Raw genomic sequence first — 23,088 nt, 5'->3', positions numbered from 1 at the left:
ACTACCAGCCGCCTCCTGTATCTGCGCCACTCAGCTACGCCCAAGTTGTCGCCAGGCCAGCCCCACCGATTTCTGTGGCTGGCCCCCTTAGTTACACCAAAACCATCGCCAGGCCCCAGGCCTTCAAAGAAACTGTGCCGCCTACATACGACGACGTCATCTACGTGCCCCGAGTGCCACCCATCATGCACTCATATTAGCAGGTGGCTCGCCCATCGCGTTCTGCGACATGGATGGAACCCGCGAACTGATGGCGCACTTCTGACTAATGGCCCATCTGCTTTGCTTGTGGTTGCGTTTGTAGCATGCTATTGCAATCGTGTGCAGTAACCGCAGGTCGCCTCCAATTTTCCCAGCCAATCGAGCCACTCTTATGACCAACCACCGCCTGTGTCATCGTCGTCCCGTCCCGGTCCATCTACCCGCCGTTCACCATCTCCGCGACGTCGCTTATAGTCGCCGATGCGGTCACGTCCACTCGAGGGTGACCAGGAAAACTAGTCGTCGCAGTCCACGAAGCAAGGGCTGCGAAACTGTCGAATTGCGGATGCCCTCAGGAAAGCCCATCGAACGTGACAGACGTGCTTGTGGATGGTGTTCGTGCACCTGCTTTTGTAGATACTGGAGGCGCCGAATCCGTCATGGACGCAAAACGTAGCCGATTACTGCACAAACTGACCACGCCACTTTCCGGGCTCTCCCTCCATACAGCCAGCGTCCAAAGCATTCACCCTAAAGCGATGTGCACAGCCCGCCTCATGATTTAGGACGTGATGTATGCTGTGAATTCATAATTTCTTCATGCTCTCACAACGTCATCCTAGGATTGAATTTTCTCTCCCGCAACGATGCCTTTATTCCTTACGCACCAGCATAAATAGAGCTCACACAACTCTCTTCTTTGACGCCGGCCAACAGTCCATCTGCTGCAAGTAAGTTACTCGCCAGAGACGACGCGCAAGTGCCTGCAAACTCGTCCGTGGCAGTGTAGGTCTATTGCGCAAGTCCTCCCGACACCATTGCACTCCTCTCACCATCATGTTTTCATCAAAAAAGGCTTGCTGGTTCCTTTCGTGACCATGCAAGTCACTCACGGCAACACCACTATTTTTGTTCTGAACTCATCCCCGTACAGTGTTACGTTGGTGAGAGGGGAATGTCTCGGCAGCGTGAAACCCATTGAAGATGCACAAGTTATGGATTAACCCAATGACACGCACTGCCCAAGTTCCAGTACGCTCAGTGCTGTTTATACATCTGCTTCATCATCCGGTGTTGTATTCGGTCCCTTCATTCCCGACAACCTTACGCCGGGCCAACGTTGCCAGCTTCTGGGCCTGTTGGAAGAATTCCGCTCTTCTTTCGATGTCGCTCAACCTTCTCTCGGCCACACATCCACCGTTACGCATCGCAAAAACACAGGCGCACAACCACCACTGTGGCAACGTCCATATCGCTTATCTCCCTCAGAACGCCGTGCAATCAACGAGCAAGTCGACGACATGCTTCGCCGCGATGTTATTCGACCTTCTAACAGCCCCTGGACGTCTCATGTCGTTCTAGTCGCGAAGGACGGTTCTGTGTGGATTACCGACACCTCAACAAGATCACTCGTAAGGACGTGTACCCACTACCACGGGTAGATGACGCGATTGACAGCCTGCAAGGAGCAGAATTTTGTTCGTCCCCCGATTTGCGCTCAGAGTACTGGCAAGTACCTATGGCTGAGGACGCTCGATCGAAGACCGCTTTTGTCACCTCCGATGGTTTGCACAAATTCAACATCATGGCGTTTGGGCTGTGCCAACTTAGCCGATTACTTTCTCCTTTGAGAGCATGATGGATACCGTTCTGCGTGACCTAAAATGCCGCACGTGCCTGTGCTACCTCGATGACATCATCGTTTTTGCTACGGACTTATCAACGCATCTTCAACGCCTGCGGCATGTTTTAACGCGTCTGAGTGACGCCAGTCTGCAACTGAACCTAAAAAAGTGCCGAATCGCAGCTCGGCAGCTGACAATACTCGGCTACGCCGTCTTCCTGATCCAGCCAAGCTTCGGGCCGTGACCGAGTTCCTCAAGCCGACCTCCGTCAAGGAACTGCGCAGTTTCGTAGGACTGTGTTCCTACTTTCGGCGCTTCATTCGAAACTTTGTGACTATCATATCGCCGCTGACGAAGCTACTCGGAAACAACAGGCCTCTCCATTCGTGGTCATCACAGTGCGACGACGCTTTCACAACGCTCCGTTGTTTGTTGACGCTGCTTCCCATACTCCGCCACTACAACCCTACGACCCCTACAGGGTACACACGAACGCCAGTGCTGCTAGCCTCGGCGCTGTCTTTGCGCAGCGTAAACCAGGGTTCCCGGAATATGTCGTGGCTATGCAAGCTTAAAAAACACGAGACTAATTACGCCGTCGCTGAGAAAGAATGTCTGGCAATCGTCTGGGCCCTTACAAAGTTCCGAACTTATTTGTAGGGTCGCCCATTTGATGTCGTCGCCGACCATCACGCACTATGCTGGCTGTCGTCATTGGAAGATCCCTCAGGCCGTCTTGCACGGTGGGCACTTCGCCTGCACGACTACGACATCGGCGTGCTGTACCGCAACGAAAGGCAACATGCTGACACCGACGCTCTGTCACGCTCTGCCTTGCCTGCCGACAATGCCCACAACTCGGCCTCTCACCTTGCCATTTCTTCCATTAGCATTCATACCATTGCTACTGAACAGTGCAAGGATCAATGGCTTGCCTCGCTAATAGACTTGCTGACTGCTTCATACACTCGCGCGTTGCGTCGTCAAGCTCAACATTTCGCCGTTCGCGACGACCTCCTCCACCGACGCAATTACAACGGTGACGGCCTCCAGTGGCTACTAGTCATACCCCATAGTCTGCGCTCTGACATATGCGAATTCTTTCATTCTGATCCGCAATGTGCGCACACCGGGGTATCGAAGACTTACCACCGCGTTCTCCAACGGTACTTTCGGCGCGGCATGTACCACTACGTGCAGAAATTCGTTCGCGCCTGCATAGATTGTCAGCGCCGCAAAACTTCAACGCACCTGTCGCCGGTAAGTCTGCAAGCTTTACATGCCAGGCCGTTTGGGCGTGTTGGTATCGATTTGTATGAGCCACTTCCACTAAACGTCGGCTGGTACTGCTCAGTGATCGAGGCCGCATCTTTGTGTCTGAAGTCGTCAAAGCCATTATCAAAGAGTGCAACGTTGTTCACCGCAACGTCTGCTGCTTACCACCCGCAGACGAAGGGCCTCACCGAACGCATCAACTGTACGCACAGCGACATGCTCTCCAAGTAAGTCACCGCTGATCACACAAATTTGGATGCCATTCTACCCTTCGTCACCTACGTATATAATGCCGCCCCTCAGAGCACTACTGGCTTTTCACCTTCTTTATTATATGAAAGGCACCCGTCGCACAGCATCGACACGATACTTCCGTACAAGCCAGATTCGTCTGAGTGCGCACCTATTTCTGCTACAGCCAAGCTTGCTGAAGAGTGTCGAGAGCTCAAAGACCTTTACTGCGCATGATCAAGAGCAGCAAAAAAGCATTCGCGCTGACGCCAGCACCAATGCGTCCACGTTCCTCTCTGGAGCGCTCGTCTGGCTCTCGATCCGTACCACTGCCACGGGCCTATCTTCAAAACTATTGCCGAAATACGAAGGCCCCTACTGTGTCGTCGAACGCACTTCCCTTGTAAACTAGTTGATCGAATCCATCGAACCATCTTCGGACATGCGCCGTCGAGGGCGCGACATTGTCAACGTGGATCACCTCAAGGCCTACCATGAACCGCTCTTAGTAACCAGCTGTTAGGTCACCAGGCGGCTCCCTTTTCGTACCCGGGGTAGTTGTGGCGAAGCCTTCGAACAGTGGGTCGTCCTCTCCAGTGCCTTCTGGTGGGTTGCTTCTGTTGGGTTGCCTTCTGGTGGGTCCCCGCATTGACTGTCACTGTCGTGCATCATCGCCGAGTGTCCGCCAATAAACACCTTATCAGGGAATAGTGACAGCATCTGCCATTTCGCCTCCATCAAAATGTGACCTCCACAGCCGATATTGAACCCGCGACCTTCGGGTGATCAGCAGCCAAGCAAATTTAACTACTGCTCCACAGCGGCGGACAGACATGAAGCTAATGTACGAGCGTTATGAATAGCAATATACAAATAAACTGGCTAAAATTTTAAGCTCTCAGCGCACTTGCCTTGGCGGGGGATAGCGAATGCTGTCGTCGTGCGTGGACTGCGGCCTCCTGCCATGAACGACAAGTTCGCGAGACGACAAGCTGCGGTCGGTGCTGTGGTAGACCCAGTTGAATGGACGCAGAGTGATGTCCTCTCTCTTGCTGTCCTGCAGTAATGTAAGTGTTCAAACAGATTCGCAAACTTGAGCTGAGACTAACAATTTTGTGATGCGCAGAACAAGCACAGAAATATTCAAGCCGAAAACCAGTGTACCCTGCTGTGAAGCATAAGGTTACGCGTAGGGTCAGTGAGTACGTAGGACGAAGTTGGCAAATATAAGATCAAATGTACAAATAATTTAATTTGGTATGGGTTCTCTTCTATAGATCTTCGTCTATAAGTCGTATCAGGGGAGTGCCTGATGTACCCCGAAACCGAGGGCCATTTATAGGGGAAAACCACCCGTATTTCTACCTCACTGAAGTCGACAAAGCTCATTTGAGAAACGACACTAACAATGCCACAGAATCATCTCAGTCACCTGAGATCACTTTGAGGAGTGGTTTTAAATGAGACAACAAAAAAGTGAACCACGCAACTGTCTCCAGCAATGTGGGACACATTAGCAGGGGTTCACAAGGGAAGGGAAAAGGTGGTATTAAAAGAGATAGAGAAAGACGTAAAGATTGGGTCGGTTATAGAAGCTCACGGACGGGGCCCTGATCGGCCCGCCGTCGTCGAAGCATTGAGGACGGGACAATCATCAGACGTGAAATCCACCGAGGGTCTCCTCCCAGTCAACCATGTAGAGAAAAAAAAGATGGGAGCATTACGTCACATGAGTGAAGTTCACCGTGTTGGCCCAACACGTGATCAAAAGGTCGAGTGCGCGGTACATTTTAGACCACTTGTTCTTGACCTTCCTGCATGCACCGAAGAATCACTCTTCAAAAGCTACCGTGAGCCAGAACCCGAGTTGTCGGCAAGTTTCGCTGCTCGCGTGATTTTGCCCAAAAGGTCAAATGTTGGGCCGACACTGCTGGCTTTATAATGACTTGGCTTACCGCGGCCGGGGTCGTGACGTCATGCTTCTTCCTTTCTTTTTTAAAGACAATAGTTTTTCTTTGGGACCGTCGACGCTAAAATTTCGGTTTATGCCTGTCTGTTTGTACAGTTGTCTGTTTGTCGACTCTTAACGATACCCTGAATGGTACTAAACAATGTTGTAAACGGCCGGCCCCATCCGCAGCGCCCACCAATATTGGTCAAGGTTTAGCGTTCATACTTATGCAATTGTCAATTCAAAAGCAATAACTGCGCATATCTGAGGCACCATAACAACACGTTGATATTTTTTATGTGTGGCTTTGTACTAGAGAAGGCACACCTAACTAATTTTAAGGACTGTAGCATTTATCACGCTGCGCTGACAGTGCAACGCAATGCTCAAAAAGGCAAGTGTTTCAAACCCTTGGCTCAGTCGACACGGTGGTAGTACCTGCCCGTCACTTTGCGTTCTACGCCTTATCACTTCCGAGACAGGCATGCATCTTTCTCCGTGGGCGCGCACACCTTCCTTCGTTTTCGAAGTTAACTGCTAGATAGCGCTCGTGTCTAACGTGCCTCAATGTGCTCGTTCGCTTTCGCTGCATGAATCAAGACTCTCTAACGCAGCGCTACCAGAATACAATTCACCAAGTTTATCGCGCAGAACATCAAATAAACGTTCTGTTCACTCTCCACACACGCAAGTCTATTGTATTTCGAAGACATTTGCAGTGAAACAAGCAGATACGGGGCCAATTTTGTTTTCCTCCAAGTGGTCGTCACTTACCATCACATTGGCTAAGCATTGGGGTATCTGGAACATGGCTCTGGTGCTGTTAAAGCAACATTGCAGAGCATTAATGTGCCAGACTGTGCTTTTATAGTTGGTACCTGTACAGCGACGGACAAATGGGACAGTTCCTGCAATTATCTATAGCGTATAGTGCTGACATAGTGGTGTCTATATAATGAATTCACACCTGCACGAAGGCAACTGACTCCGTAGAGGGCACTACGTTCCGCAGGGGACTTCTTGTCAGTGTCAGCAGGCAGAAGAAGGACAGCGCAACGATGATCACCGGAATCACCACGGACGCCATGGAAACTGCATACGGATAAGGGCCTTCAAGACGCGGTGATAATGTAAACAAGCGCGAGAAGAAACCGGTGCGAATGATTGTAAACAGTAAAAAAAAACGAGAAACAAAAGGAATGATACACATGACCTGTGTGTCCGGTTTACGCAGACACAGAAGTCCAAGGTAGTCGAGTATGTGGGCAAGATTATAGGATTCTAACACTGACATTGTCTTGCAAGAATTTTCCGTAAGGCTTACAGCAAACGCCGGAGCACATATGGTTTTCGGAGAACTTGGAACAAAAAATATGTACATGTATGTAAATGAATACAAGGTGTTTGTGTCTCTGTTCTTTTACGCAGGTTTTGTTTATTGCTACATACACTTGCCCTAAGGCGTAATATTTTTTGTGTGTACGTTTAATAAATGTGCGCCGTTTGGCCAGTTGTGTATGAAGTGAAGTAATGTCTTGTTGAATGTGATATGCATACAGCGGTTGTAACTGGTTGTGTCGCTGTAGCGAGCGCCGGTTTCAAGGTATATTTAAATTTTTTTCGATTGTTCAGTTCAAATCTCAAAACATCAATTACGGGCAACTTTTCATTTTACATGCTTCACCAGCGGACGTTAAATGTCGATAGCGTCCCTTATAGACGAACACCCCTCATCCGTTATGTACTGAAAGAAAAAAACAGACACGCCATTAACAAGAGCATATAGGAGACCTAAGAGAAAAAGGGTGTCTTTATTGAGTCTGTATTTGTTGGTTACGCGTCTTTATTGCGCTTCAGTAAGCATGTACCAATTAGTGCAACAAGTTTTACTAAGTGGCATGTCTAGCGATTGTATCCGGGAATATCAACGTCTCTGTGAACCAAAGCTTCTTGCGTGTCACTGTTGAAAACCACTCATTAAGTTCTACAAGTTATCGCAGTGCTGTGTTGAAATTACTCTAAGAGATTTCACTGAGCAACTGTCTAATGATTTTTATCCTGCTTTCGTCGAGCATCTTTCTGTTTGTAGACTGCTATCACGCTCATACAACCTTCTGTGCGGCATTCAAGTCCTCCGAGTAAGTACGTTTTACGTCGTTATACTCGATTTAAAGAATGTCTCAGGTGTCAGAGGTAGCCTCTCGAAGTGCGATGGGTTTTGCTTCGACCATTGGAGATGTATGACAAAACGCTAATTTAAGTAACTGAAACTGATATGATACGAGTTAAGATGGCCCCACTGAACCACGAGCAAAAACTTCCACGTGTTTGGGTCGTTACGCGCCTCTTATCACAGATATGTGTCCTACCCCAAAATATTAGATTACGACATATTTAGCGCACAGACAAACGAATCCAAAAAGAGCGGCAAGGATTAGCGCCGTAGCTCTGTGTGTTTTCATCAGTGAGCTGAGCATATCGTAACCGAATACCGACTAGTCCTTTCTCACTGCTTGCTATAGTCGGACATAACTAAGGAAGTCAGGGGAGGCCCCGCCCAGACGTCCGAAGCACGACCTCCGCGACTAAGGAAATAGACGCGCTCTTTTCGGCAGGCGGGGTCAACGGCCGTGTGGCTCATGAAGTCAGTCTGAAGTAAGTGCCCATTGGTACAGCTTTGCTTGTGTGCATCTGGACTTGAGGAGGAAATGCTGCTGACATCTAAAGTTGTAACTGACTATAGTTATAACCTTGGCTTATAAGCGGCCTAAGGGAAAGCTGAGTTGAACCTGTCTGTATGCTAGCTGTACCTAGAGAGTAAAGAATTATTATGCCGTGAAGCAAACAGGAACCATGTCACTGCAAGACATCTGCAGCTGCCGCGGGCCTGTGCCAGCCATTACCGATTATTATTCAGTCGCACCAGCCGAGTTCTTATACTATACTAACAAACTTTTCAATCTGATTTCTTTCGTTTTAGTTTGTGCTTGCTTTATCACACTGATACTTTCAAGATAACACTTTCGGGGACCGGCTCATCGTGCTAGTGTCACATGTCGCATGGTAACACTCAAACTCACGTTGTCACCATAGAGCTAAAAGAAGGCTAGCAATGCTGAAAGTAGGGTTAAAATAAACAGACATGTTCTAAAATATTTGATTTGTGACATTTCGTGGCGCAAGGGCCATGAGTGACCAAAGAGCGCCATGTCTCTTAGGCTCGTAGGCAGTGACGAATGTTTGCGATGGCAGGGTGTGTTATGGGTGTAAGGAGGCCTAAATCACGCGCTCTAAACAAGCATAAGAACGGTGTATAGGCAGTAAAGTAATGGCAATGATGCGTGATGGGATGTATGGGTGTGTAATGAGTTACAAGTGATCATGATACATACAAGTGATAAATAGACCATAGCACATTGCCTCTTCAAGGCATTTGAGGCCAAAGGTAGGGAGGCTGGCGCTTTATCTTATGTAGTCAACTCAGCAACAACCTTTTTGAGAGGTCGTGCGATGGGTAGCCTGTGTGTATGACATTAAAACTCTTATTTCAAAACGGAAACAATGACAGATTTTTAAAAACTCATTCACTGCCTATAAGCATCGATGGATGGAGTGGCAGTTGTTCTCAGACTGAAGGAAAGTACTTTTTTATGTGATCTAATTCAGTACATTAGATTTAATTGAGTACATCGCGTGAAAAGATGAGTTCGGGCGTGCTCCTCTACTCACCGCGCGTTGAAAAACAAGTTGCCTAATTATTGAAGACATAAATGGTTTGTTTTTACTTTTTATTTGTGCTAGGCGCATCGAGCGTAAATATCTTAAAGATTATGTAAACGTAAGAGTCCGAAGTACAGCTGTCCGAAATCAAACGTGTAGACGTTTTGAAGTCAGAAAATAAATATTTATTGCTCATAGGCACTGGCAATAGTTGAACAATTTCAAGTGAAATGCTTTGCCGGGCTTCACGAATGTCTTGTTCACAGCCTAAAATGCTCCCTAGTCGGCTTGTGTGTGTGGGTGGAAGGCTTGTCGTTTGCGCCAGTCGGTTTGTATGGTTAACGAGGAGAATCCTTAGGAATTTTTCAGCTATGAGATATGCAGATCATCTGGAGTGGTGGTCGTCAACGCTTTCAGGGCAGCTTAAGATGGAAGCGCGTTGCAAGTCGGGCTACACTGCTGGTTGCAAAACTTCTAGCACATTTCTGCGTTGCAGGTGTTCCGGGGGCTTATAAAAACCACTATCTTGTCCAAAAAGTTAAAAACTCCGGCCTCGGGTAGTGTAGTTCGCCCCTCACTTGTGCTCACAGCAGCTTGTACAGCTGATGCAGCTTGTTGTTTGTCGTCGGAAGCGCAGCGCAAGAGTCGCATCCGAGGTCTGTAATAAGCTTGGCGATGTAACCACCGAGGTATGCTAAGCCGGAGAAGGTGATAGATGGAGACGAACCAGCCTCGTACTCCAACAAAGACCTCAGGCCCCTATCAAGTATATTTGATATCATGGCAGCCTCTTCCTCAAATTCCACATTTGATAACTTGATTTCTTACGGTCTTGCGATGGGCGACTTAACGATGCGGTTCAGAGCAGCGGTGACAGCTCTAGCACCCAGCATGTCATTCCCTCCGTACATCGATCGCACCATTCCGAAGATTGCTTCGATGGGGTAACTGTTCAAGTTCTTTGTCAGGATATAACTGACGCCTTCTTCCTGGAGGAATTGTGTTGTTTCCATCGTCGACCTTGTAAAAAGCAAAGCCTTGTACGTCTCGTTGGTGAAGCCAGCACTGACTCATCTGATGGAACTCTGCTGTATTTTTTCCACATATGAGATAAACATCCTTCCGCCACAGTAGGCGATTGTTATTGCTCCTAAAAATGTGGCCACTTCCATTGGATGAAGTGTCATAGATGTCAAACTATTTCTTCATGAACTTCATGAAGAAAACGGCGGAACTTGCTTCCTTGAAATCTCTAGCAGCCCCCGTAGAATTTTGCTGAAGGTGCTCTACGGCTGCAGACAATTGAGGGGCGAAAACTTCAACTTCTCGCAGCATATTCAATTTTTTTTTCAAATAGGAAGGGTAGACATATTTTCTCGTCAAATTTCAGGCCAGCTTCACAGTGTTGTGTTCTTGATACTCGTATAATTTCTGCACAAACGGATCACTAATCACTCATGTGGCATCTGTAAGTTCACGTTCGAGGACCTCGTTACTAACGTTTGTGAGCACGTGGCAGGGGTCAAAACTCAGAAAGATAACGCAGCTGGCGTGGTGTGGATGACGTTGAACATGTGTTGAGGTTGCCGTTACCCATGTGCTTAAAGATGTTTGATGAATAATTGTCCGTGACAACGCGAATAATAATAAAGCCACATTATTTCACAGCAGCAATGACTGATTACTTGATATGTGGGGTTTAACGTCCCAAAACCACGGTATGATTATGAGAGACGCCGTAGTGGAGGACTCCGGAAATTTCTACCACCTGGGGTTCTTTAACGTGCACCCAAATCTCAGCACATGGGCCTACAACATTTCCGCCTCCATCAGAAATGCAGCCGCCGCAGCCGCGATTCAATCCCGCGACGTGCGGGTCAGCAGCCGACTACCTTAGCCACTAGACCACCATGGCGGGGCGCACCAGCAGCAATGACCTCCTTCGTCCATGCAAAAAGGTCTCTACTGCTCAGTTGCTTCGTGAAGTAGTAGGAGCATGTAATCTTGTACCGACTAGTGATACCATGCAGCACAAAAAAAAAAGCAGAGGACTCTGTTCGCAAGGGCTCCTTTCGCTCTATTCGCCATGCTACTCTCTGGCCTGTCCTTGAGGCGCAATACTGCATCAGCCTTCCTATCATAGTTGCATTTTTGTTTTATGCTAGCTTCATCTATTATTAAGGAGGCCATATGCTGTTTGCTGCTGAGTAGCGAGGCCTCGTGAACCAGACGGTTCTCCATAACATTGCTCATACCCGATGATGTGGAGCTTGGACCTATATACCTCTGAAGAATGCAATTTGCTGGCAGTGTCAGAATCCGCGAAGTGCGAGCATGATCATAGCCTTTTGTGGACAGAAAGCGCCTTATTACACACTCCTTAACAATTTCTACTGGGTACGCTAAATGCTCATCTCTGTAACATTCTATTTGATGCGAAATAAACATGGCCTTTTTTTTTCTCCTTTCTGTGCATCTGTTTCGACTTTCTTAACACACGCATGATGCTTGCTTCGTGATAATACGTGGACGCCTTTTCCTCTTTTCAACAGATGCTGCACCTTCTCACATTTCGAACGATGGTACGACACTTGGGAGCGTATAGTCTTTTTATCATAGCCTGGTATCAACTCACGCCATAAGCATTGCTCTTCATTGTTTGCGTGCAAACACATACTGCTTCTTGTTCAGTGAAAGCATCTTGTGATGTCTCAACATCCAGATCTGGTTTATTGGTTTCCGCTTTTCACTTCCTTGATGTTTGGCATATAGGGGCGAAGCTGGTTAAGCAGGATCATGATGATATGTGGGGTTTAACGTCCCAAAACCACCATATGATTATGAGAGACGCCGTAGTGGAGGGCCCCGGAAATTTCGACCACCTGGGATTCTTTAACGTGCACCCAAATCTGAGCGCACAGGCCTACAACATTTCCGCCTCCATCGGAAATGCAGCCGCCGCAGCCGGGATTTGATCCCGCATCCTGCGGGTCAGCAGCCGAGTACCTTAGCCACTAGACCACCGCAGCGGGGCAGGTGAAGCAGGATCATTGCGGGGCTTCTTTGCATTTGGTCTCATGTAAGAAAGATAGTCCTGGAAGGGAGTGGCTACAGAGTCGGGAAGAAGTTTTCTTATGCGGCACGCAGGCACATAGTCTACATCGCGGAAGTGTCTGCTGCATACGACAGACGATGCAGGCTTGTCGTTCAGTACGATGCAGAGTTGTGGATGCAGACTTTTCGATGAGGCTTAGAGTACGAAGGAACGCAAAAGAGCTCTGGGTCTCCGGAATTAACGTTTACAGGTGGTGTTAACACCTTGACAATGCACGCCACTACTAGGACATGCTGTTCGAAGGGGTTATTCAGCAGTAAAAGTCCACTTTTTTTACTTATATTTTTACCCGTTAGAGATACAAGTCACGTACGTGTTTGAAAGAGCTGTCAAGCAAGAGACTGCGGCTTTTAGCCCTGAAAACCACTACAGATGTGTTTGTAAAAATAAATAAAGAATAAAAAATAGCTAGCAAAGGGAAGGTGTGCTCGTCATTTCTGTGAGCGACTTTTATTTGCGGCCTCGTTGTCCAACTGGATTAAGTGCCAAAGGTGTTTGGTGCTCGCCGCTTGCAGAGCAGATGCAGTATTGTTTATCTCTCTATCTCTCTGTGATTTATGCTTCATGCATTATGCTTCATGCATTATGCCTCGTTAGCCAATTTCGCGCATCATAACTTAGCATCAGTTTGTATTATCGAAGAGCACATGCACACCTAAATTATGCACAGCTTCACCGCCGACGGGTGGCGAAATATACTCAGAAATGCTCCCATTGTATTCGCGACGGTTGAGAAGGCCGTAAGGAAACAAGCGCGCGCAGGTGCAGTCTAGCCCGGCCGTGATCCAGTATGGTAGGCTTCGTCATAATGGACGGAGCCTTCGAACCCACCTGGCCGGCGCTAGATGGGACCACCATTGTTGGTGTGCTGTGCTGCCTGCTACAAGGATTCACAGGGGTCTTCGGTGGAGCCGTGTTCAGGGAGGGTGAGGTAACCGAGGCTGCTCCCGCCATGATGGCTGGTGGCGTTTGCCTCGGCACGCCAGGCGTTGTACAGGGCATCACCGAAAACTGTAGTGGTGCTGACCCCCTCGCACCACTTCGGCATACGATGTGTTCCGTGCAAAATGCGGGGAAACATGCTGCCACGTTTCAGGAAAGCTTATGCTCGCTTTAATTTTTGTTATTTTTTTCTCTCTCTTCCAGAACACGCAGGACTTGGTATATGCCAGATGGTCACCTTCACAATTGGCACAGTGTAATTTAGATTCGCATTCTTCATCAGCGGAGTGTTCAATGGGGCCGCAATTTGTACAGGTAAACTGTCCTCGGCAGTTCTGCGAGTCAAGTCTCAGCCGCTGGCACTTGAAGCAGCGCCACGAGTTTGGAATATACGGTGCCACTAGTAGTTTGAGATAACCTGTTACTATTTCGGTGGGGCGTGTGGTAGATCTGAAGGTTAGTACGAGATGTTTAGTGGGAATTTACTTGTTGTCTCTTGTTGTTATGCGCTACACTTGGTCCTTCTAGCCTCTCAAGAGTTCGTCGTCATAGAGATCCACCAGGTCGCCATCTGTCCCGACTCTCTTCACGGTGTTCATTGTTCCACGTAGTGTGGTGATGGGCTGATTGCCAAATGCTTTTAAGTTACTTAGTCACCGATATTGTAGGAAGCTTCTTAATTATAGGAGCATATCACTGGAGGTTTTGGTGGCTTTGTAGCCCACGTCTAGTGTTTCAATAAGGCCCTTTGACACAAGAAAGGGTGAAATGTTTTTTGCCTTCTTTTTTGCACTATCGGGGTGAATAATGTCGTACTTAGGAATGTGGTAGAATAATGTGGTACGTGTCCACAAACAGCAAGATACTCCACAGTGAAAGCTCAGGATCGAAGCAGCGAGTAAGACTTGCATATCTCCAGTTTATGAGCATCAGGCATTTAACGCATGGCAGCTGGCAGCCCAGAATCGAAGGTCAACAAATGGTCGACGTCCTGATAGATCTGCAGAAAACTATTTCCTTCCTTGAAACGTACCTTGAGACGCAGCCCTCCACGTGCACATAAAGCGGAAGCTGATAAGCAAGCACTCATACTAGTCCGGGTTAGGGAAGAAACGGAACATTCACGCGTGGTTGGAGTACCTAAAAGACTCACCACTCATATATAAAGAGAACTCGCATAGACCTTGTCTTTGCGAACCTCAGGCTAGAATCCCATCAAAGAACCATTGCCTTTTCATTTCACGGACAATAAAGCAGCAATAATGAAAGCAAAATGGGATGCAGAACTCAACACAACGTACCAGTTATGACCAGTAAAGCACTCTATATACTGCAAACACACGTTGTCACTCATTTACATGCACGAGTGGCCGGGTGATTTAAAATTAACCAGTGTTTTGCCCACTCGTCACGAGTCTTCAGGGAGATGCGTAGATTTGCTATTTATTCGCTGTTAGACGTCATCCAAAATAGTCTGCTCGATTCAATTGCACAAAACTCAAGCTATCAATTTATCTGAAGCCCCCCCCCCCCCCCCCAAAAAAAAAAACAATGTTTCACTTTATCTATTATTCCTTCCCTGTGACATTGGTCACCTTTATAATTTGAGTGTTTCGCATTAGCATACACGTGTAAGTACATCTGAAAGCCTTCTGCTGGCCAATCGCCAAATTACGTTTTGACTTCAGCTCTAGCGCATTCCATTCGGGCGCTTTTATGAATGGAAACTTTTCTAACTTAGATTTTAGTTTTAATGGCGTCGTGCATGAACTTCAATGCACTAAATTTTAAACCATCGTTAACTTCAACGTAAATCTTTATCAAAACAGTACTTTTTTCATTTTGTCTATTCCACATCCACCCATCGATTCTTATTTGGGTGCTGTCGTCATGGCAGCCTTAACATGGGGAAGATCAAAATTAGTGTAAGAGAGCAAGAGGTTGTCTAATGATGGCAGGAAGAGCATGATGTACTTGGGGAAGATCAGAACTAGTGTGGGAGGGTAAGAGGTTGTCTAGCGATGACCGCAATAACGTGATTAACTTGGGGAAGACCAAAATTAGTGTGGGTAGGTAAGAGGTTATCTAATGATGGCACGAAGAACATGATTAGCTTGGGTAAGACCAAAACTAGTGTGGGAGGCTAAGAAGTTGTCTAGTGATGGCAGGAATAACGTGATTAACTTGGTAAAACCAAAGTTAGTGCGGGAGAGTAAGAGGTTGCCTATAGATGACAAGAATAACGTGGTTAACTTGAAGAAGACCAAAATTAGGGTGGTAGAGTAAGAGGTTGTCTAGTGATAGCAGGAATAACATGATTAACTTGGGGAAAATCACAATTAACGTGGGATGATAAGAGAGCATCTAATAATGACAGGAATAACGTGATTAACTTGGGGAAGACCCAAATTAGTGTTGGAGGGTAAGAGTGTATAATAATGACAGGAATAACATGATTAACACGAGGAAGACGAAAATTAGTGTTGGTGGGTAAGAGTTTTTCTAGGGGTGACATGAATAACGTGAAAATCCCATCGCGTACGACGCCAAGACCTTTCCTCTAGGAACGTGTGGCACATATCCGTATGCAATGGGCCGCGGTATACAGATATACGCAACCAGTGTCTGACCACTTATATCAACTGAAGAACGGAGAGAATAGAAAATGGTAATTGAAATGCGAGGGCGTAGAAAAAAACTAACATCAGCAGCACTGACCCAATGAACGCAAACAATAAATGTTATAGTCCCAGCAGGCATTGAACCCAAGCGTTCTGCGTGGCGATCAAGTATTCTAACACATAGTCACGTCATGTTTCGAAATTTCTTTGGAAAAAGACCCTATGCAGGCATATTTTGGTGAAACGTCAATGGTGGTCTGAGTGGTGCTCGTATAATTTTATAAACATTACGTATGTACTCCAGTGATAACCCGTCCCGTTGGGTTAACGTTAATAGTACTAATGTGTCATCCACATAAGTGGGCATCTCGCAAGCACAAGTGCTACATTTCAGCTTACCACTTCTTGATAAGGCAGATGGTTGGGCTAGTTGGTGATTGGAAATCAACATATTTGCACAGCGCAAGACTACGAGTAGTTACGACGTAACTACAGAAGAAGAGACAAGGACAGTAGGAGCGCTGACTTCAACTGAAATTTCATTAGCAAAAGCGCTCGAAATATATTCTCGTAACAGAACATCACCACACAATCGCGCAGCCTATTGCATCACAGCAAAACAATCACAATCTCATTATATAGTTACGACGCCACAGCTCAGCACAAATTCTGTCGAAGCCAAAAACTGGCGTTTCTGGCTGTCCTTGTCTCTTCTTCTGTAGTTACGTCGTAACTACTCGTAGTATTGCACTGTGCAAGTATGTTGATTACCGCTTCTGGTGTTGGTAATATCCGTGTTGCTCTAGAAATTGCGTCGCAACTGTAAACACTGGTTATACAAAAGTTATGTAACTGTTCAACGCACATTTCTGTGCGTATAACATTTGTACGTATGTTCAGCGTCATTTCATGCATGAAGTTCTGCTAAAAAAAAAACTACACCACAGTCACCTTACCTCCGAATGACATCGATCTCAATGGCACATGGGATATAGAGAGTTTTGCGTTGGTGTTTAGAAAAGTAGAAAATGGATCTCATTCTCGTTTTTGAATCAGGTATTGTTTAATTTATTAAAAAATATATCCAAAATATTCAGTAGTAATTATACACATAGCTTTTACATAAAGCTCACCGTAATCAAGGGCGGTCAGCCAGTAGCCATGGAAACGCGTGGGCGGAACGTGATCCGGCTGGCTGTACGGCGGCGACGGCAGCAAAACGAGGACCAGTGCGCACACGGCGTTGAACACCGCAGAGTGCCACGACAGTGCCACGCTGAACCGATTCTGGCAGTCACACCCCGCGGGAAAGGGAAAAACAACTATATGGTTATTGATATACATTCACACGCATACAGCACTGGGCAAAAAAAAAAAGCATCAACTCCCACTTAAGGGGACCATGACGCGATGCGAAGCTGCACGGGCGGTGCGCGCCGCTCACGCGAGAAGATCGTGCTCCCATCTTCACGCGCTAACATAAGACAGAGCCGACAATCAACGACTACGAACAATGCAAACGCGCTCTGTCTCACAGAAACGTAGAACGCCTTACCACCGGAAGCATAGGAGGGGGAGAGAGGGGAGGGGACGAACATGCGCAGTGGATGTGTGGACGCGGCACTGCTGAGCAAGCGTTTCCTTGCATTCACCACTGACTCGAAAGAGAGAGAGGGGGCCGTAGGAGAGGAGCGAGAGTGGGAGGGGCGCGCTTGGGCTTTAAGGGTGCTCATGCCGCACACCGGATTGAGCTTGACCCTAAGGCCACATTCGCACTTCAGAAGTGAAGCGAAAACAAAAACGCCAGAGAGGCCGGAAAACCACGACCACGTGCATGAAAACTGTTCACATTCGTTCTGCCTCTGGGTGATGCTATCACCGCCGCTCCATTTTGCCTGCTTTCTGAGCACCAAAATTTGTGTCGAATTCTAGTTATTCTCGTAAAATACTGAATAGAAACCGCTCGCACCTTTTCAATCCTAGTTTCGGGTGATACACCAGCAGAAACAACACAAGCTAACGCAGCGGCAACAGAGGCGGCGGATTCAGCCGGCTGGGCACAAAATGATGACATGTTGGGGCATGCCGAATCGCTGCTGCTGCACCGTGTTCGTCCATTCGGCAACCGTCTTCCAAATTATGGCAAAATTCAAGTGACGGCGTTGTGGTTAGAGTATCAGCCTCGCGTGCATGAGGTCGGTTGTTCGAATCCCGGGGCCATGCAGTTCCTAACCGGATTAAAGAATTATCCACGTGATGATAATAGAATTGCATTAAAAGGCCTGGGGTGTGGCCTCACCGGTGACTACAGCCGGTAACACACTCCCTCACCAGAGAATGATTGGCCACCCTGTTGCCGTATCTGGCCACTACCTCCCACATGCATACGTAAATCCACGCATGGCACTCAGTTCCCAGCGGCTGCGAAGCAGCTGACCATGGCGGCGGTCAGATCTGCAACGCAGTAGAGGGTGCTAAGTGTCTGGGTATCCGGACAGGTGGGCATTAGAACCAGAACTTGACAGCATTTAACGCTTGAATCTTATCTAGTGAGACAGGTCTAGCTGTACTATTCGATAGGTAGAGGGTGGTAAATGGGTTGTAATAAGGCGCAGTGAGGTTATAGAAGGACCGATGAGGCCTATACAGTGCTACAGAATGGACACGTCTTTTGCTATAGTGGCTTGACTCAGAGAGGAGAGCTGGGCGTAGGGCTCCCTATCCACAGTAATACAGCTGCTAACGTAGATGAATACTATAACAATAATGAAAGGGTGGTAAGTAGGTGTCCTAATAAAACCCAGTAAGACATGCAAGATGGTGATACAAGCTTCCGCGCGTACATCCAGCCATGATCCCGCGCTAGTTGAAAGCTTATATGAGGACGTGAAATCGGCAATGAGTAAGGTAAAAACGCAGTATACTATACTAGTGGGTGACTTCAATGCCAAGGTAGTGGAGAAGCAGGCTGGAGATCACGCAGTTGGAGATTATGCCATTGGTACTATAAATGCCAGAGGAGATGTATTAGTAGAATTCGACAAATTTTTTGTGTTTAACGTCCAGAAACCACCATATGATTAGGAGACGCTATAGTGGAGGGCTCTGGAAATTCGGACCATCTGGGGTTCTTTACCGTGCACCCAAATCTGAGCACACGTGCCTACAAGGCTACAAATGCACGACATTTTCGGGCAGTTTTGCTTATACTGTTAGTATACATTAACCATCTTTATACCAGCAAGGCTCCTACTACTAGCTGCTTGCGGGTCTAGTAATGAATCGAAGCAGGAAGTAATGTGACCGAAACGCAGTTTTTATCAATAAAGCACGCAAACTACTATAAGACGGAAGATACAATAGGAGCACCGCTTGTGCAATAGAGTAAGGGCCAATTATCCTGTATCTGTTTCTCTTCATTTGTGTCATTTGCGTGATTAGTGAACACTCACAAAGTGAACTGATTTGCCTGAACAAGGTAATGTGGCACACATTGGTGTAGCCATGCATGGAACACTCCCCCTCTCTCCCCGTCCCCCATAAGATCGAAGCTTTTAAAGCTGGAGATAAAACGTCTGCCCCCTGCAAAAAAAAAAAAAACCAACAACAACAGCACAGTTGTTTAGCCATAACCACCATGTCTGCAGGCCATCAGGTCCCTTAAAAACGAACATTGACGTCATGTATTTTAGCAGGCACGTGTTATTTAATTACTGTAGCGAATGTTCCTCTTGATGTGTCCTTAAAAGTGCATCACGGAAATTAGGAAGACGACACCGACCATAAAGAAACATGCAGAATAAGGACATTGCGGTAGCCTTGACGCAGCCTTGCTCACAATGACGGGAGCCATCTTGACTAGTGGCGAACAAAGCTCTCCTCAGGGGAGCTGAAACGTCCCAAAACCACCTTATCATTATGAAAGACGCTGTAATGGAGGGCTCCGGAAATTTAGACTACCTGGGTTTCTTTTTAACGTGCAGCAAAATCTGAGCACATGGGCTTACAATATTCGCGCCTCCATCGGAAATGCAGCCACCGCAGCCGGAATTCGATCCCGCGACCTGCGGGTCAGCAGCTGCGTACCTTATCCACTAGACCACCGCGACGGGGCGCAATATCGATACCTAAATTCTTGTGCTTGTTCGCTCGAGTCACAATAAAATTTTATAAAAAAAGTCTCAGTGGTGAGCTTCGGCCGTGTTTTTTCTCATCTTGTGGTGTGTGCGAGCAGACTATTCATCGAAAATTTCCGAATGATCTTCATTTCTTCTGGCACTGTGATTTGTATGTTTGTACCCTAAATTGCTAGCCTCTTGGGTTTTTCAAAGATTCGGTAAACCACTTCAGACAGTTTCACCGACGGCAGGTAGCATGATATGCTACCTGCTGCTGGTAAAACTCAAGAAATATGCCCTGCACTCAAAAATATTGCGCACTCATTTCCGCCATGTCATACACGGGAAGAAGCATTTTCTGTACCACGTACATCTCACCCACTACAATTCAGCATTCGGCCAAGCTGTCCAAGTGCAGCAACATGTTGCTATTGGACAGCCGAAGAAGCTAATGCCTCCAAGATTTCTTTCCAGGATGCTTTCATCTTTTGATGTTAAACCGTTCGTACGAGGCATCAATGAAGTGAACAGACGTAATGCGTAGACTGCAACTACAGGTGAAACTATTATACTTAATCATATGCTTCCCAGCTGGAGAAAAGCCTCGCTTCCGAAGAAAAGAAGAGGCTTCGGAACCTCCAGACGCATCATTATGCTTTCCTCCGCTCTATCGACCCGCATCTCCTACCTCCTATCTCGAATCCCTCGACACCTGGAAACTCACTACCATCGTCTCCGGGTGAACAGTGTTTATGGAAATAACTTACTGTACCGCTTCGGTCAAGTAGAAAGTACATACTGGAGTAACTGTGGCTCCGAAGAAACTGTAGAACATATCTTGTTTCAGTACCAAGCGTATCCGATGAGCATGCGCTCTATGAACACTGCAAGCATCTGTTAATTCAAGGATCATTATCAGCTAGTTGATTGTGTCTTGGGCCTTTTCTCCAGCTTCACGCAACAGAGACATGCGATGAAACGTTTATTCACGTATTTAGACAATATCGATCAGCTAAACAAACTGTAGTGGCACCTCAAAAACTCGTGATAAGTTATTCTGTCAGCACACGTTCCCACCCAAGAGACAAAAAAATGTCTGTATATTTACTTTTTTTCTTTTCATTTTAATTTTTATTATTTTTTATTCTACTCTTTTTGTATTTCAGTCCCCAATCCTCTTCTCCACGCAGAGTAGCAAGTCAGCGATACAAACACGCCGGTTAAATTCTCTGCTTTCCGATAAAGAGCTCTCTCTCTCTCTCTGTCTCTCTAGTCTATCACGTAGCCTGATACCATAGAAAATAAGTCCAGTACTTGTCCGTAATATTACCTCCAAATAAATAAAACATTTTTTTTCGAGCCACAATACGTGCAACATAAAGTATGTAGGCAGAATGTATCTGAAACTATCTCAACCCTCGGCAAATTTGATGTGCGCCCAAAAAAGATGTAGTGCCCTGGTGTGCTGTGCGCGCTAGAAAACCACACGTTATATCATTTCAAAGTCCTGTCATTGACGCCATTGTTATGATATAACGTGTGGGTTTTTTCGTAAAGAAGTTTGGGACTGTCAATGGTCGCAACGAACTATGAGGCTTCTTGCTGCTTTGCGAACAACACTTTATCAAAACATGGATAAACGAACACGCACACGTACGAAACAAACAGAGCAAGCACAGCAAACAGAGAAAGGTACCTAGAAAAGTTGATTGATTGATTGATATGTGGGGTTTAACATCCTAAAACCACTATATGATTATGAGAGACGCCGTAGTGGAGGGCTCCGGAAATTTAGACCACCTGGGGTTCTTTAACGTGCACCCAAATCTGAGTACACGGGCCTACAACATTTCCGCCTCCATCGGAAATGCAGCCGCCGCAGCCGGGATTCGAACCCGCACCCTGCGGATCAGCAGCCGAGTACCTTAGCCACTAGACCACCACGGCGGGGCACCTAGACATGTTTCTGAGGAGCGAATGGTCCTTGCGAAAGTCAATCTCGGCGGATGGATGCTCACCCCTCGGAGAGTTGGACCCACCGGTCGACGCGAGCTGACGAGCGACGCGGGATGGCTTCAAACATTTCGGCCACACCTTGTACGAGGTGACGAACAACTTCTTGCCGCAGGGAAGCGTCGGAGGCGGAGTACGACAGCGGCCCCGGGAAGCTCGTAGCTTCAACTCGTGGATGACGTCCCAGAGCGTCGACACACGGGCCTGGTCACCAGACTGCATCGAATGCCCAGCTCCATCTGATCTTCCTTTGCATGCGGAGCATGTTCTACTAGGGGCTAGTCATGCGCCATCACCGTCCGCCGTCTCCCCTTCTCCTCCGCCAGGCATCTGTGCATCCCTTCCTCCTCTCAACACTCAGCGCGCTGCGCTCGCTTCTCCCCTCTGTGCGCCGCGCGACCTTGTAGTTTTACGTGCGCCAGCTGTATGCAAACGCGCGCATGCGCAGGCCGGGGCCGGCGCTCGCTATAAATAACCGAGTGTCAGGGCGCGCCGCCCTTCGTTGGTTGATTTGTGCGTCGCTAGCGTCTGAGGAGTCGACGTCATGACGATGTACCTCGCGCCCAACCTATCGTGTGCCGCTGTGGAGAGGTAGGTTGACGGAGCCGTGGAAGAATACCTGAAATAACGACCGCAACGACGACCCTTCGTGATATTTGGCGACTTCAACGTCGACCTCATCAAGGATGATTGAGTGGTCGACTACATGGAGTCGCGGCACTCGCTGAAACGAGCAACGCATGACGGAAACATCATCTGCACACGGTTCGTGGGACGTGCATCGACCACGTCTTTGCAAATTTCGACCTTGAACCACTGCAACCAGACCCACTCACCCTTCACTTTATGGACCATAAAGCCATCTTGCTCAAAATGCCCAATGCGTCTCATCAATAAACATCGTCTTTCGTAGCATCGTCTTTCGTAGCACGTTCACTCGTGTTCACTCATAACACACAAGCATGTCACAAATTGTAAACCGCATTTATCGCAGTTCAACATACATGCTCCGCGTGCCAACCGGTATTCCCACTCGGGAAAGTGCGGTCATTTTTTTTCTCTTCCCCTACGAAACTACGAATCTCGGCAGGTGCCCACTTATCCGCACGTTCCCCAGCGTCTCCATGTTCTAGAGCCCACATCACACCGGGGCAGTATACACCTTTTTCGGGCACACATCACAGCAAAGCCCGATCCCACCACCTCACACTCTGGCCTGGCCCCAAACCCAAAACTTGAGGCCAGAACCCGCCGTGAAAACTGCTTTACTCGAGCT

General features: G+C 47.5%; 1 protein-coding gene across 1 annotated transcript in view; it reads right to left on the bottom strand.

Moving 5' to 3' along the window:
* Positions 1-23,088, bottom strand: part of LOC119161981 (uncharacterized) — a 178,156-nt gene that overhangs the window by 19,954 nt on the left and 135,114 nt on the right. Inside the window, exons 3-5 of the mRNA XM_037414471.2 lie at positions 16,815-16,968; positions 6,251-6,375; positions 4,244-4,389 (exon numbers count right to left, since the gene is read on the bottom strand). Of these exons, the coding sequence (XP_037270368.2) occupies positions 4,244-4,389; positions 6,251-6,375; positions 16,815-16,968 (425 nt within the window). The remainder of the gene's footprint in view (positions 1-4,243; positions 4,390-6,250; positions 6,376-16,814; positions 16,969-23,088) is intronic.

The sequence above is a fragment of the Rhipicephalus microplus genome, chromosome X (assembly GCF_043290135.1).
Source record: "Rhipicephalus microplus isolate Deutch F79 chromosome X, USDA_Rmic, whole genome shotgun sequence".
Lineage (NCBI taxonomy): Eukaryota > Metazoa > Arthropoda > Arachnida > Ixodida > Ixodidae > Rhipicephalus > Rhipicephalus microplus.
The sequence above is the reverse complement of the archived record's forward strand: the minus strand, read 5'-3'. Positions and strand labels throughout refer to the sequence as shown.